Below are 13860 nucleotides of genomic sequence, written 5' to 3'. Positions count from 1 at the left end.
TGACGGTGGGGTTCAGCCCCTTCACTTCTCAGCTGAACGTACAGCCGCCTCACATTCCAGGCGGGGCTGTTTTCAAGTGTCTAAAGCGCTGGGAATTCACACCTCCCGGCCTTTCCCCTCTCGGTTTCCTCCTTGGTTCTGTTGCAAACTTCACTGAGACACCGAAGCAGCTCTGCCCGGGTAGTTCTGCACCGGCCCCCACCCAGGCCCCGCCCGGCACCCTTCCTCGAGGTCCCCAGGTCCACAGTCTGCACTCGGGGAGATCACCCAGAGCCCGTTCCCCCGGGCAGGTGGGACGGGGATCGGGGGGCTAGCTTGGACTGCTGGAGGAAGATGGCAGAGTAAGAGTTGGTATGAACCAGTGCCTGCTCAGCCAGACTTCCTAAGCTCCCCACCAGGCTCAGGCCAGGCCCCTTACCCACACCAGGAGGACCTGGCTGAGGTCCCCTCCCTGCACCCAGTGCCCTCCTCCCTGCTCTACAACTGTGGATGGGAGCAGCGTGACCACTCTGGACCCTGCCAGCCCAGCAGGCCGTCGTGCAGGCAGTGTGGCCTAGGGTGCCAGTGGCCACAAGCCTCCTCCCCTTCCTGAGTGTGGGGCTGGGTCACAGCAGCTCGCAGCTGCCCCTGGGTGCTGTGCATGGACACACCACTCGCTACTGAGCCACCTTCCAGCCCGGGACCTGTGGAGGCTGGGGTGGCCTTCGGCTCCTGTTGGCCTACCGAAGCCAGACTTGGCTTCGCTGCCCGCCCCCGCCGCTCAAGGGCAGTGCGTGCCCCACGGGTGTCATCGCCCTCATGAATCACCACAGTCTGGCCGTCCTGTCCCAAGAAGTGGCTGTCCCGATCGCCCTGGCTCACTCCCCGGTGCAGTCAGGCCTGCCCAGCAAGCATGTAGGCAGGAGCGGGCTGCTGAGAGGAGGGAGGAGGGATTGTGGGCCGGGGCGGAAGTGGGGGACTTGGTGATGTAAACACAGCCCCCACACCATGCCGGCCCCTGTGCGGCATTCCTGGACCCCAGGTGCCCCTGCCCAGTGCCGCGCTCTCGGGCCTGGGGTGGGAGTGAGGACCTGGGGCTGCAGCCTGGAGTGGCCCTCACTGGCTTGGAGTTGCAGCGGTCGGTCAGGGATGATGTGGGGTGCCATGAGGCAGCCTCACACAAGCCCCTGCTGCAAGTCCCTGCCTCTCTCTCTTTCCAAGAGGTCAGCAGTTCAGCCCGCTCAGCATGCTGTGCGTGCAGCCTGGCATTTGGTCAAGGCTTTGGTCATTTTGGATGTTATGGACACTGGCTCTTTACATATACATATATAGTGTTCAACTAATACTGTTAGCAAGAGCTAAATTATGTTCATATATTATGAATCCAAAATTGAAATACCTGGCATTGGTCTCAGTAGACCAAGGCTAATGCCATCTTCAGAACACATTTTAAATCCAAATATGCTCATTATTTTGATGATTACCACACTTGCCAATAAATTAGATGTATAGGTGTACCGTATCTTATTCCATTCCAATTTTATAAGGACATTGGGGGGGAGGGTCTAAGTACATGTTTTGAAAGTGATTTAAAAATGGTTTTTATATAGAGAAGGCCTTTTTAAATCTTATACAGAAATTCAGAAAAAATCATACATTATAGATATACTAGAGGCCTGGTGCACGAAATTCATGTACTGGAGCGGTGTCCCTCAGCCTAGCCTGCGTCCTCTCCAATCTTGGACATCCCTCTCACAATCCAGGACTCCTGCCTGCCTGATTGCCCCTAATCACTCTGCCTGCTGGCCTGATTATCCCCCAACTGCCCTCCCCTGCTAGCCCAATGGCCCCAAATTGCCCTCCCCTGCTGGTCTGGTTCCCCGCAACTGTCCTCCCCTGACAGCCTGGTTGCCCACAATTGCCCTCCCCTGCCGGCTATCTTGTGGTACCATTTTGTGGCAGCCATCTTGTGACAACGTGCAGGCGACAATCTTGTGATGATGTGGAGCGTCCATCTTGTGACAATGGGGGGGTGGCCATCTTGTGATGACATGAGGGCACGAGGGCCACCTAGGTTTTTATTAGTATAGATAGTAATATTCTACAGATGCAGAAAAAGCATGAAATCATATAGCAATAAAGAAACCTATTAGTATCAGTGAATACAGACACATAGCAGGCAACAAAACACAACCCACGAATCTGGTAACACAATACAAATACCAGTATTGTATTTCAGTGAATACTAATAACTAAATAGCACACCACAATAACAAATACATTTGATTAAATCTATATATAATACAAACCAAAATAATAAGTAAAATTGGTACAGTGCAAAATAAATTCAAATAAACTCCTATACAGATAGTGATAAAGCATGAGCAGTAATTTCAAAGCTATACAAAAGGTGAAGCAAAATAAGTCTGAAGTATTTCTGTCTGCTCATGCATGTCATAAAAGCAGAAAGCAAGAGAAGAGAAATATGAATTCTTATGTAAACTGGTATTGCAATGTATACCGGAGCTATAAAAACAAGCAGGGAAAATGCAAACACATTTGTAAGGTTTTCATCTTTAGCCTTAAAACCTCGGATATCATCAGTTCCAAAGTCTGAAAACTCAGTGACTCTGCTGAAATTCGGATTTAAAAAAATTATATGTAGCTATTGCCTTTACTTAGGTATCAAGTCTCTGGACATACCTTGTTTTTTTACATATATAATATGTATTTTTCTATATATTTTGAAATAATGAAATAATTTATGTTTCATGATCAGTGCTCAAAATACTTCTTTAAAGACCTATTTGCTGTGTTACTTTGATAAGTCTCTAACGTTAAGATTAACCTCATGGTACGATAAATAATTCCAACTACCTCTGATGGATCTCCTTGCTAAATTAGGTTGCCATGTTTTCTGGCCATGTTATTCTGAGTTTCACCACTAGAGGTAGCATCATCATCCCTATCTTTTTTAACTTCAGTTCCTAATTACACCATACCCACTATATACTTTTCATAAGGTGGGCACACTAAACCCAGAACAATTTTGAATATATTTTCTGGAGGGAATACATTTTATCAGCTGGTAAATATCTGACATTTCTCCCCATTTATGAGCCTATATAAAAAATACTACAAAAAAGAATAAAGACAGAATACATGAAATGTTTATGTAAATAGGGTGTAAAATATATGAATAATGTTTAATATCAAGAAAGCTATTTTATAGGTGGAAGACAATATAAATGTGTAAATGAAGTGGCGATAAGAAAGACCAGCAGTAGAAAGTCTGGGCAAGGTGGATCATCCACCCTAAGAAAAATGGGTTCCAGGAGTTGTTTGGATGATAGGAAAGTGATAGCTTTATCACTGGGGGAGAAACAGGGGAAATCAAAGGATGTGTTACTGTATGGCCTGGAGAACCAGATAGAATTTTAAAAATAATTAATTTGCTTTTACTTGTAGAAATAGATGATGAATTCATCAAAAACTTGAAAATCCTCATTCCTTGGCTACTTAGTCCTGAGAGCCTAGACGTTAAAGAGATCAATGGGAACAAAATCACCTGCCGAGGCCTGGTGGAGTACTTCAAGGTACTGCTCTCGTTTCCAGCACATTTGTGAGTACTTGGATTTGACATGTTTGGAATGCAGTTCCCACTTGAAGCGGCAACAACAAAAATTATAGACTGTAATATGGGGGCAAAAGTATGAGGAATCCATACAAATGATGAAAAATTATGAGATTCCCAAGAGGAATTTTTGAGGGAACTACTTTCCTGTCCCCTTTTCTCTAGAGGGAAATATATTTTGAAATATGAATGTATCTAAGAATTGGAAATATCTTTTTGGGGGGAGGGAGATTTCCCAGGGTCCAAACTACATACTCCTCAGCCATGATCTATACTGAATTTCACCTTCATTCTGAAGATTTTCTCAAAGGGGCTACGCCTTGCCTTCCTACTGGAGAACTGGAGAACATGCTTCCACATTTCGCACTCTGCACCAAGGACCAATTTGAAGTAGAATTATTTTAAATTTGCATTTACCTGTTTACCTCAGGTAGCACTGAGTACAATGCCTTTTTTTTTTTTTAAACCAACCCACAAGTATAGTGAAGAATTTCAGTTACCAGTCTAATTTGTGTATTGGTGATCTAAAGACTAAATTATCAATTTTTAAAATCAACATTCTGTAATTTAAAATGCACTCATATACCTCCTGTGAGGTTACTGACCATCACTCTGAGCAATAAAGGATATGTTATTTATCTAAAAATTGAATTCTTTGCATAAGCTTAGAATTTAGTAGGAGATTCAGGACCCTTACACAATTCTGTTCCATGAAGTTTATGACATCAGCAGGTACAAATTCCTGTGCGTAACTGAAAAAAGAAAGGTTACTCTTAGAACGGGGATCTGAGAGAGTGTTTAGAGGAGGTAGAAGTGAGCTATGCCTTCAAGAGGAGTAGGGCTGGCAAGTGGAGATGCGTGAAAAGGGCCTTTCAGGAAAGGGGGACAAAAACTAAGAGGGAATTAAAGTATGAGAAAAAGATTAGTTCCTGAAACTGCCAAGACCTTATTTTTTTGGTACTGTCAAGACTTTAGACCTTAGAATACAATGTAACAGAATTATAGAAATATTGAATAGAATTACTTGAACATGAGTCTTTCTCTTTTTCTTTTTAGGCTTATATAAAGATTTATCAAGGTGAAGAATTACCACATCCTAAATCCATGTTACAGGTATTTATTCATCATGAGGCATGACACTTTAAAACATGCTGTCACAGCTAAGATTTCCTTAGCTTTATGCCATGCTATGCAAAAGATGTGCCTCTATCTGATTGTCAGAAATTATCAAATTAAAATAGTAGACAGAATGATTTATTAGATTATTTTTCTAATAACTGCCTATTTATGTGTTCAGCTAAACATTTTCACATAAACATACAGCACCCTCACTTGTGCTGAGATACAAACACTTTATACCAAAGAGTTTTCATTCTCTTTGTACTACATTTGTTTAGAAAACAGACTCACACATGTAACAAGAAGTAGAAAAGCAGGTTTTAAACAAGTGGTGAAACTGGCCTTTTCCTTACTTAAAATTTTTTTTTAAGTTCTTGATAGTTCCTTTTTGTTATCAGATACTCTGTTCTATCAGTATAGCAGTCCTTAAGTTTGCCATTATATATATATATTACTATATATTATTTCCATGTTTTTGGGTTTATAGATTTCCCCCAACCCTCAATCTGGTGAGAGGCTTAAAAATGTTGAGGGGGAAAAAATCTTCCAAATGAAAATTTATTTTAGAACTATGGTTTATTTATTCACTTTTAATATATGTATATATATTTAAATATATTTTATTGATTTTTTACAGAGAGGAAGGGAGAGAGCTAGAGAGCTAGAAACGTCGATGAGAGAGAAACATCGACCAGCTGCCTCTTGCACACCCCCTACCGGGGATGTGCCCACAACCAATGTACATGCCCTTGACCGGAATCGAACCTGGGACCTTTCAGTCCGCAGACCGAAGCTCTACCACTGAGCCAAACCGGTTTTGGCTACTATATTTTTTTATTGATTTCAGAGAGGAAGGGAGAGGGAAAGAGAAAAGGAAACATCAGTGATAGAGAACCATTGATCAGCCGCCTCCTGCATGCCCCGTTGTGGGGATTGAGCCCACAACCTGGGCAACATGCCCCAACCAGGAATCGAAATGACCTCCTAGTCCACAGGTCAACTCTCAACCAGAGCCTCACTGGCTGGGCAGAACTATGGTTTATTGAGTAAACATATATGTATTATATATTTTGAAATTTTAGTTTTACTAATTTTTAAAAATATATAGTAGAAATATTTCAATGATTTAAAATTATTTGATGATCTTGGGTTCTTGCACATTTCTTGCTTATGATGCTTATAAATGAGAACTGTCTGTGGAAATTAATATGAATCCCATTTTACATAACATTTTGTACTTTATCCAAAGGCCACAGCAGAAGCTAACAATTTAGCAGCCGTAGCAAATGCCAAGGATACATACAACAAAAAAATGGAAGAGGTAAGAATCAAATTATATTTTAAACAAAATTAGTATTTTTTCCATGAAATACTGATTTCATTCCTTTTTCTTCCACATTATACTGTATAAACATATAAAGAGGCAGCTTTGACTTATTCTTTTCCTGCCTATGTGTATTACATTTTTTTTGTATTCCTAAAATATTTTAAAAGAAACCAAGAAAAGAACACTATGTATGCACAATTTTCAACATATTTTAAATGTTACTTCTATATTTAATAGATAATTTTTATTTTTGTCACATCTTCCCACCAATTTATAAGATTTAGTGGCTAAAATAACATGCTACCCTCTCCACTTCACCTCCCTTCTTTCCACAGTTTCAGAATTTCTATCTTAGCTATAAAAACATGCTAGGAAAAAATAAATTAAACTTTAAGGGCTAATATTTCTACATACCATATTTCCTTTTTTGTTTTAACAGTTTCAATGAGGATGGACCTAAAAATTATTGTGTATCTACTAATGTAATGGGTCTTTTTTCCCCCTGAAAATGTTGTAAAATTAAAATTACATTCAAAATTGGAGTCAAGAGAAATATAGTATATGAAATGGTGTTTATGATATAACTAACGGGTAATTAGAATGAGAGTACCTTTATATAGTTAAATCTCAAATAACCAAAGTGAATGGTAAAAATAACAGATTTCCCTTGTAACTTCTGAAGAAACAGAAAATGTGATCCAAGAACATTTAATATTTTTCCATCTAGTCTCTTGAAGAAAATACTGACTGGGCTCCATTGAAACAAAAATCAGTGAAATTGCAATATAAAGCTTTTAATGATTTTACTTTAGAGCTTTATAGCATTGCTCATTGTTTTAAATTAAACTTCATTTGTCAAAATTGTTTCGTGCACTTAGAAAAAATTTCCTGAAGGGACTAGTTTTCTTGAATTTAGATTCATTCTGTAAATGAACTCACTTTGCAGTTCACTTTGTGACATGCCTTTTCATCTTGGATTAAGTTATGGATATTCTTTCCCGTGTCAAAAATAAAATAAAAATTAAGAATGACTTTATATAAGTAACCTATAGAGCAACAGGCCCACTTATAATCACACCTGATAGTTATTAACTGTGGATATGTGGGTTGATAAAACATATGCAGACTTCTTGGTTATTATTATGTTCTAACAAATTTAAGTAAAAATGTTTAGTTGCTAATTTTACTCTGCATTGCATAAACAATACTTCTGCATCTAATACAGATTTGTGGTGGTGACAAACCATTTCTGGCCCCTAACGACCTGCAGACCAAACATCTGGAGCTGAAGGAAGAGTCTGTGAAGCTATTCCGAGGGGTGAAGAAGATGGGTGGGGAGGAATTTAGCCGGCGTTACCTGCAGCAGTTGGAGAATGAAATAGATGAACTTTATATGCAGTATATCAAGCACAATGATAGCAAAAATATCTTCCATGCAGCTCGTACTCCAGCCACACTGTTCGTTGTCATTTTTATCACATATGTGATTGCTGGTGTGACTGGGTTCATTGGTTTGGACATCATAGCTAGCCTATGCAATATGATAATGGGACTGACCCTTATCACCCTGTGCACCTGGGCATACATCCGGTACTCTGGAGAATACCGAGAGCTGGGAGCTGTCATAGACCAGGTGGCTGCAGCCTTGTGGGACCAGGTAGGAACATTTTACTTCTCTTCAACTAAATTCAGCACACATTTGATTGTCTAGTTTATATACAGGGCATTATGTTAAGATGTTGGAAATATACAGATGAACATGACTTAGGGGCCCAGTTTTCATGAACTTTAGAATATGTAAAGATGGCCAGATACAACCAACTAACTGTATAATGTGTGAAGTCCCAACAACTGTTTTCCAGTTAACAATTCAATATTTTTTTAAAAATATATTTTATTGATTTTGTACAGAGAGGAAGGGAGAGAGATAGAAAGCTAGAAACATCGATGAGAGAGTCATCGATCAACTGCCTCTTGCACCCCCCCCCCCCCCCCCCCCGGGGATATGCCCGCAACCAAGGTACATGCCCTTGACCGGAATCGAACCCGGGTCCCTTCAGTCCCCAAGCCAACGCTCTATCCACTGAGCCAAACTGGTCTCGGCAACAGTTCAATATTTTTAAAAAATACATGGATTAGACAGTGATTTTATTTTTTTATCCTAAAAGAAAAAGTTGAAGTATGAGAAAACAGTTGTTTTTATTTAGCTGCTTATGACTCTGTATGTTAGCCTTACTTCATACTTATGACCTATTTTATTATTTGACAAGCATTGGCTTTGTTAGGATTATATACAAATCACTAAATTAATTGTGTATCACTGTCTCTTTTAGTATCAACTCATAAAAGCAATATGATTACTTCAGATTATCTTTATTTGAACTAGACATTAGCACCAGGCCATAGCATGAGTCCAGGTCAACCTCTTGATCAGCTGCTCATGGGTCAGTTAGTTGTTCTTTATGGTCCAATTAACCATAACCTAGGGAGTCAGGCTCACCATGGTCCATTGTTTAGATAATTGATTATGGACAGGGGAAATCATTATATATACACCTAGAACAATAATCAACTCTTTATGTCATTCTGGAAGTATCCGTTAGTTACCTCATGAAAATTTAGGGGAATTTAGTGAAGCTAAAGTTGAGATTCTCCAGAAAATTTTGGAATTAAAACTTTTGAACATTTATGGTCTGTGTAAGTGTACTCTTCTCCCAGCATGAAGAATATACTTAAACGTACAATTTTAATGGATTTACCATGTGGCTTTGAAAAATCTAGTTGAGATAAACTAATGGTAGCACTATGGGAAAGAATGAATTAAAGCCCTGGCCAGGTGGCTCACTTGGTTGGAGCATTGTCCTGTACACAAAAAGATTTGCAGGTTTGATCCCTGGTCAGGGAGTGTGTAGGAGGCAACTGATCGATGATTAGCTCTCACATCAATGTTTCTCTCTCTTTCTAAAAATCAATAAAAACATATTCTCAGGTGAGAATTACAAAAAAAAAAAAAAAAAAAGAATTAAAAACTGGATCCTCTGAGCCACTGTCTCAAATAGCTCCTCAACCTCAAAAGACAGAAGAGGGGCTGTTTGAGGAAAAAACACAATGCCCTCCTAGAATGTGATGCTAAAACCTATAAGGGATATCAAATTGGGTTTTTCAAAACATTTATGTAAATATGTTAATACGAACAAAAAATTTGCAATATTCTTTTTTAAAAATATTTTTTTATTATTTCAGAGAGAAAAGGAGAGATAACCATCAATTGGCTGCCTCCTGCATTCCCCCTACGGGGGATTGAGCCCACAACCCGGGCATGTGCCTTGACCGGAATCGAACCCGAGACCTTTAGTTCGCAGGCCAATGCTCTAACCACTGAGCAAAACCAGTTAGAGCCTATAATTGTTCTCAGATGCTCACAGATTAATAAAGTGAACAATGCTGAATATTGTAATGCTATTAATGAAACAGAATATATACTTTTCTTTTCTCCCCTTTAAACTGCCTTTGCTACAGGGAAGTACAAATGAGGTAAGTTAAATTTTTCTAAGAGCTTATATTTGAAAACATTGACTTTTTTTTATAAACCAATTATCCATTAAAGGATGACTTAATGTAGATTAGAAAATCTTTGATAACTACTGCTCTCAAGAACAATGTTCTCCTTGCATTTATAATTTTAATTGTGAATTTTTAACATGGTTTTAAAACAATATTTATTCCAGACATCATGTGATTTGAAATGCATAGGAAACATAAACACATGAATATTGGGAATATTTTATCTGTTTCCTAAATATGTAGATTTCAAAATTCCTATGCTCCAACACTGCATTTTTCTCTTCTGAAGAATGAAACATGTACAGTTATGAATCTTGAGGAAACTTAACTACTGGACAGCACTTATTTAACTTTGGCTTTTGAGTGACAGTTACCTATAACTTTAAGCAGGTTCCAGGCCAAAAATGCAGCATACCTTTCTTGGCATACCTCAGACATGACTTGTAAATTAGTGTTCATTTTTCCCACCACCCTTTTATTCTATCACTCTCCGATGTGCTAGGATGAAGCACATTGATTCTTCCCTTAGATACCTTTGTGTCTAAGGGAAGAATCTAAGCTTTCAGGAGGGAATCATTTGTTTCTTAAGAAAACTTATTCTGAAGTCAGTTAGGTCATTGTGTTCAGGAAGCAAAAAACGTCCTGAACTGCGGAGACAACGCATAATTCTTTACTCAGTTTCTGCTGTTACATGTGACTGGATTATGTCCTGTAATCAAATAACAATGATAAACTTAATACTTACAAGTCAATAAAGAATTATTTTATATAAAATTCAATAAAATAAATTCACTAAAGTAAAAACAAATTTCAACTTCACAAAGCAAACCCTAAGGAAGAAAATCTAAGCTTAAAAGAACAAGGATTAAACTGAATGTGTTAGAATCAGAATATAACAGAACTAGGACAATACCATATTGCACCAATATGCATTCATAGAACTGATGATGGGTGGTACCATTAGACTATGAAAATAACCATATAGATACAAAAGATAAAAATTAATGGTATTTCCTGGGAATCAATGACTATTTAAAGAATAGCAAACTTTTATTCAGTTTTTAAAAATATTCAGACTTGTTTACAGACTCCAGAATTACATAAAATAAGTTGGTCTTAGCCGAGTGGTCATAATGTGAAAGTCAGAAGAGGGAATTTATCTTAGACATTAGGTGGGGAGCGGAGAGAGAACATTAAAATATTTTAAAACTTACATAAAGCAATATGTAAAAATTCCTGATTCAAGCACTGTTCTAAAGACACAAAGAACCATTTAGAGGTAGTTTTAATGATGAAAGGCTTTTGAGGCAGTTTCTGAATAATGGTTTGTAAAATATGAACTAATTAACAGAAATAAGGCAAGAAAACATTTGAGTGGACCCCAGGGTGGCAGAGGGAGGGGGCAACGTGTTTGCTCATTTGCATGCCTGTGTGAGGAAGTGATGGAGACTGAAGGGGGTCCCGTTCTGAAAAACTGTAAGGAAGCCCTGAGAACAAAGGGTCTAGCTATGTACATACAGTAGCCATTGACAGTCAGAAGTTATGACCTCCTGTTATTCCTCTAACACTGACAAGTTCTCAACAAGCCCTTGGGCATAGTGATTGGTTAGGAAGCTGAGCTCCACGAGGTGTGCAGGTAAAAAGGAAATGCAGTCTGAGAACAAAACATTTACCATGAAGGTCAACCCACAAAAGCAGTAATGTACACGGTAGAGGTGAAAATACTTTTGGGTTCTAAGATGTTATTAATTTATATTCTATAGAGATTAATGATATAGATTCCAAATTTAGCAAGCTGACTTTTATATATTGATAGTACCATAAACTAATTACACTAAAAAGAAAAATGTTTACATCTGTGTTTTAAAATCTGCATTCTTATCTTTTTAGGCTTTATATAAGCTTTACAGCGCAGCAGCAACCCACAGACATCTGTATCATCAGGCTTTTCCTGCACCAAAGTCAGAATCTACTGAACAATCAGAAAAGAAGAAAACTTAATCCAAATGTTAAAAAATACAGGTGCATGACCAATTTCAGTTACATGTCTCCATGTAAACATTCAGTGCTTCCATCAGAAAGAGTAAAATACCAAACACCTCTGAAGACTGCAAAAATGGTTTTGTTCTTTTATTTCAGTGTTTAATAGCAGATGTATGTATGCATGGTTATTATTTCGTTAACGTGTACAGTTTTCTGATTTTGTCTTCAAATATACTGTTATTCTTTAAAGTTATCTATTTATGATGACAGTACATGTGTTCTGCTTGAATTTACTAAATTCTACTACAGGGTTATAATTAAACCATGTGGTAAAATATTACTCCCTGTTTGGATATGCTCATTTAGTTTTTACAGAAGAATTTTGAAATTATTTCATAGTCATATGTTAAAGCACAGCATCACAACTCCAAAGGCTTGATTCAGTCTATATCATCTTACATATACCATATGCTTATTTTTGAAAAACATTTAAGAGATCTTTTCAGTTGCTTTATCAAAAACTATGTATTGCTTTTTATATTATGATTTAATACAGAATATAAACCTCTTGATAAAAAATGCACAATAGATCACTTTGTATGTATTTAAGTTTCTGCATTGTATATTTTTTCATTTGCTACACAAAGAAATGTATTCATCATAGGTTTATTCTTTTAATATGTCAACTATGATTAAAGTTTACTCTGGTTTCTAAAATTAAAAACAAATGCTTACTGAATTTGGAAATATTTGGGAGTGTTGATAAAGAATGATGGTTTATCTTTCTTTTGAAAATTCAGAACGCATTTTTTTTTAATATATTTTATTGAGGAAGAGAGGGATAGAGAGTCAGAAACATAGATGAGAGAGAAACATTGATCAGTCGCCTCTTGCACACCCCTACTGGGGATGTGCCCGCAACCAAGGTACATGCCCTTGACCGGAATCGAACCCTTGAGTCCATCCACTGAGCCAAACCAGTTTCGGCAGAATGCATTTTCTTTAATGTTGACCACATTATGAATTTACGTTTCCATTTTAAGAAATAGGTACCTTCAAGTACTTTTAAAACTGTGATTCTATAGTGTATTTCAAATTACTAAAATCTATAGTGGAATTTCATTGAGCATACACCCTTTAAAAAGAAAAAAAGTGTGGTAATGAAAAAAGGAAAAGCAATGCCTCTTATCTGGGAGCACTAAAACAGTAATTTCTAACTTTCTTTGAAATGGCTAAGCCGTAATTAAACAGTAATATAAAGTAAGGAGCAACAGTAAAGAATAACTAAGAAGAGTGTGTGAAAAGTTTGATCACATGCTCTGCAAAGTAACTTTCTCAGTGATAAAATTCCACTAGCTTATTTTCATTTTTCAATATCCTTTCAATGTACTGTTTTCTTCGATGATGGGTCTTATGAATGAAAAAATTGAATATTTAAGCACTATGTATAAAATATAGACTCAAACATTTAGTTTCCACAAAAATATATTTAATAAGCTGCTTGTATAAAATCAAACATTTAATATTTCCAACATTTTATCAACAAATTAAACTCACTACTATGTAACTGGGAGTGCTTTGTATTTTGGAAGATTACCTAAAAAAACCACATATTTACATATTTACAACACATGTAAATATAACTGAAGAGCTACTTCAACTAATGTTAAAATTAATGGAATTCTAGAGATTTATAGGCTAAAAGTGCCATAAATTTGTCTGCAATCAAATGTACTACACAAATTACGAACCTTTGTAATTATTAACTCAAAAGGGAAAAAAAAAATGGGAATACTGGGTTTTAAAGTTCTGTGACAAAGAAACTTTATCTTAAAGATAAAAGAAAATCAACTTATTGACCAAGATTTTTTAATGAATCCCTGATTGTCATTTTTGGCAGCTCAGCCCAGCTTGTTAGGACGGTAGCATGTTATGCTATAGGGAACTCTCCACTGTCTCATCAGAGCCATGCTCTTAAATGCTGAAGAGCCCTGGCCCAAAGGAAGGAAGTGATGCTAGCTACTCTGAGTGCTGCACACAGCTCTCCCACACAGGCTTCAACCTTATGCCAAAATTTATTCCTTACAGAGTGAAGGCCCTTTCTCATCACATTTAAAATGTTCTTTACATAGTTGGGGGGGGGGGGGGGGCGGGGAGATACCATAAATTATATATAAAAATTTATCGCAATAAAGGTTACAAATCCCATTTTATGTTTTGAACTATACACAATAGTAACATTTAAAGCATTCGA

At 37.6% G+C, this 13860-nt stretch overlaps 1 protein-coding gene across 6 annotated transcripts in view; it reads left to right on the top strand.

Moving 5' to 3' along the window:
* Positions 1–12194, top strand: part of ATL1 (atlastin GTPase 1) — a 51818-nt gene extending 39624 nt beyond the window's left edge. For 5 of the 6 annotated variants that reach the window (XM_084887217.1, XM_084887220.1, XM_084887218.1 and 2 more), the window contains 6 exons: positions 3448–3575; positions 4670–4726; positions 5982–6053; positions 7285–7716; positions 9579–9593; positions 11514–12194. In XM_084887217.1, coding sequence (XP_084743343.1) covers positions 3448–3575; positions 4670–4726; positions 5982–6053; positions 7285–7716; positions 9579–9593; positions 11514–11624 — 815 coding nt within the window. In that variant the 3' untranslated portion in view covers positions 11625–12194. The remainder of the gene's footprint in view (positions 1–3447; positions 3576–4669; positions 4727–5981; positions 6054–7284; positions 7717–9578; positions 9594–11513) is intronic. The other variant, XM_084887222.1, reaches the window with a different exon arrangement.
* The last annotated feature ends 1666 nt before the right edge of the window (positions 12195–13860 follow it).

This window comes from Pipistrellus hanaki, assembly GCF_964339955.1.
Source record: "Pipistrellus hanaki genome assembly, chromosome: 1".
Classification (NCBI taxonomy): Eukaryota; Metazoa; Chordata; class Mammalia; order Chiroptera; family Vespertilionidae; genus Pipistrellus; species Pipistrellus hanaki.
This window is presented reverse-complemented; position numbering and strand designations above follow the sequence as displayed.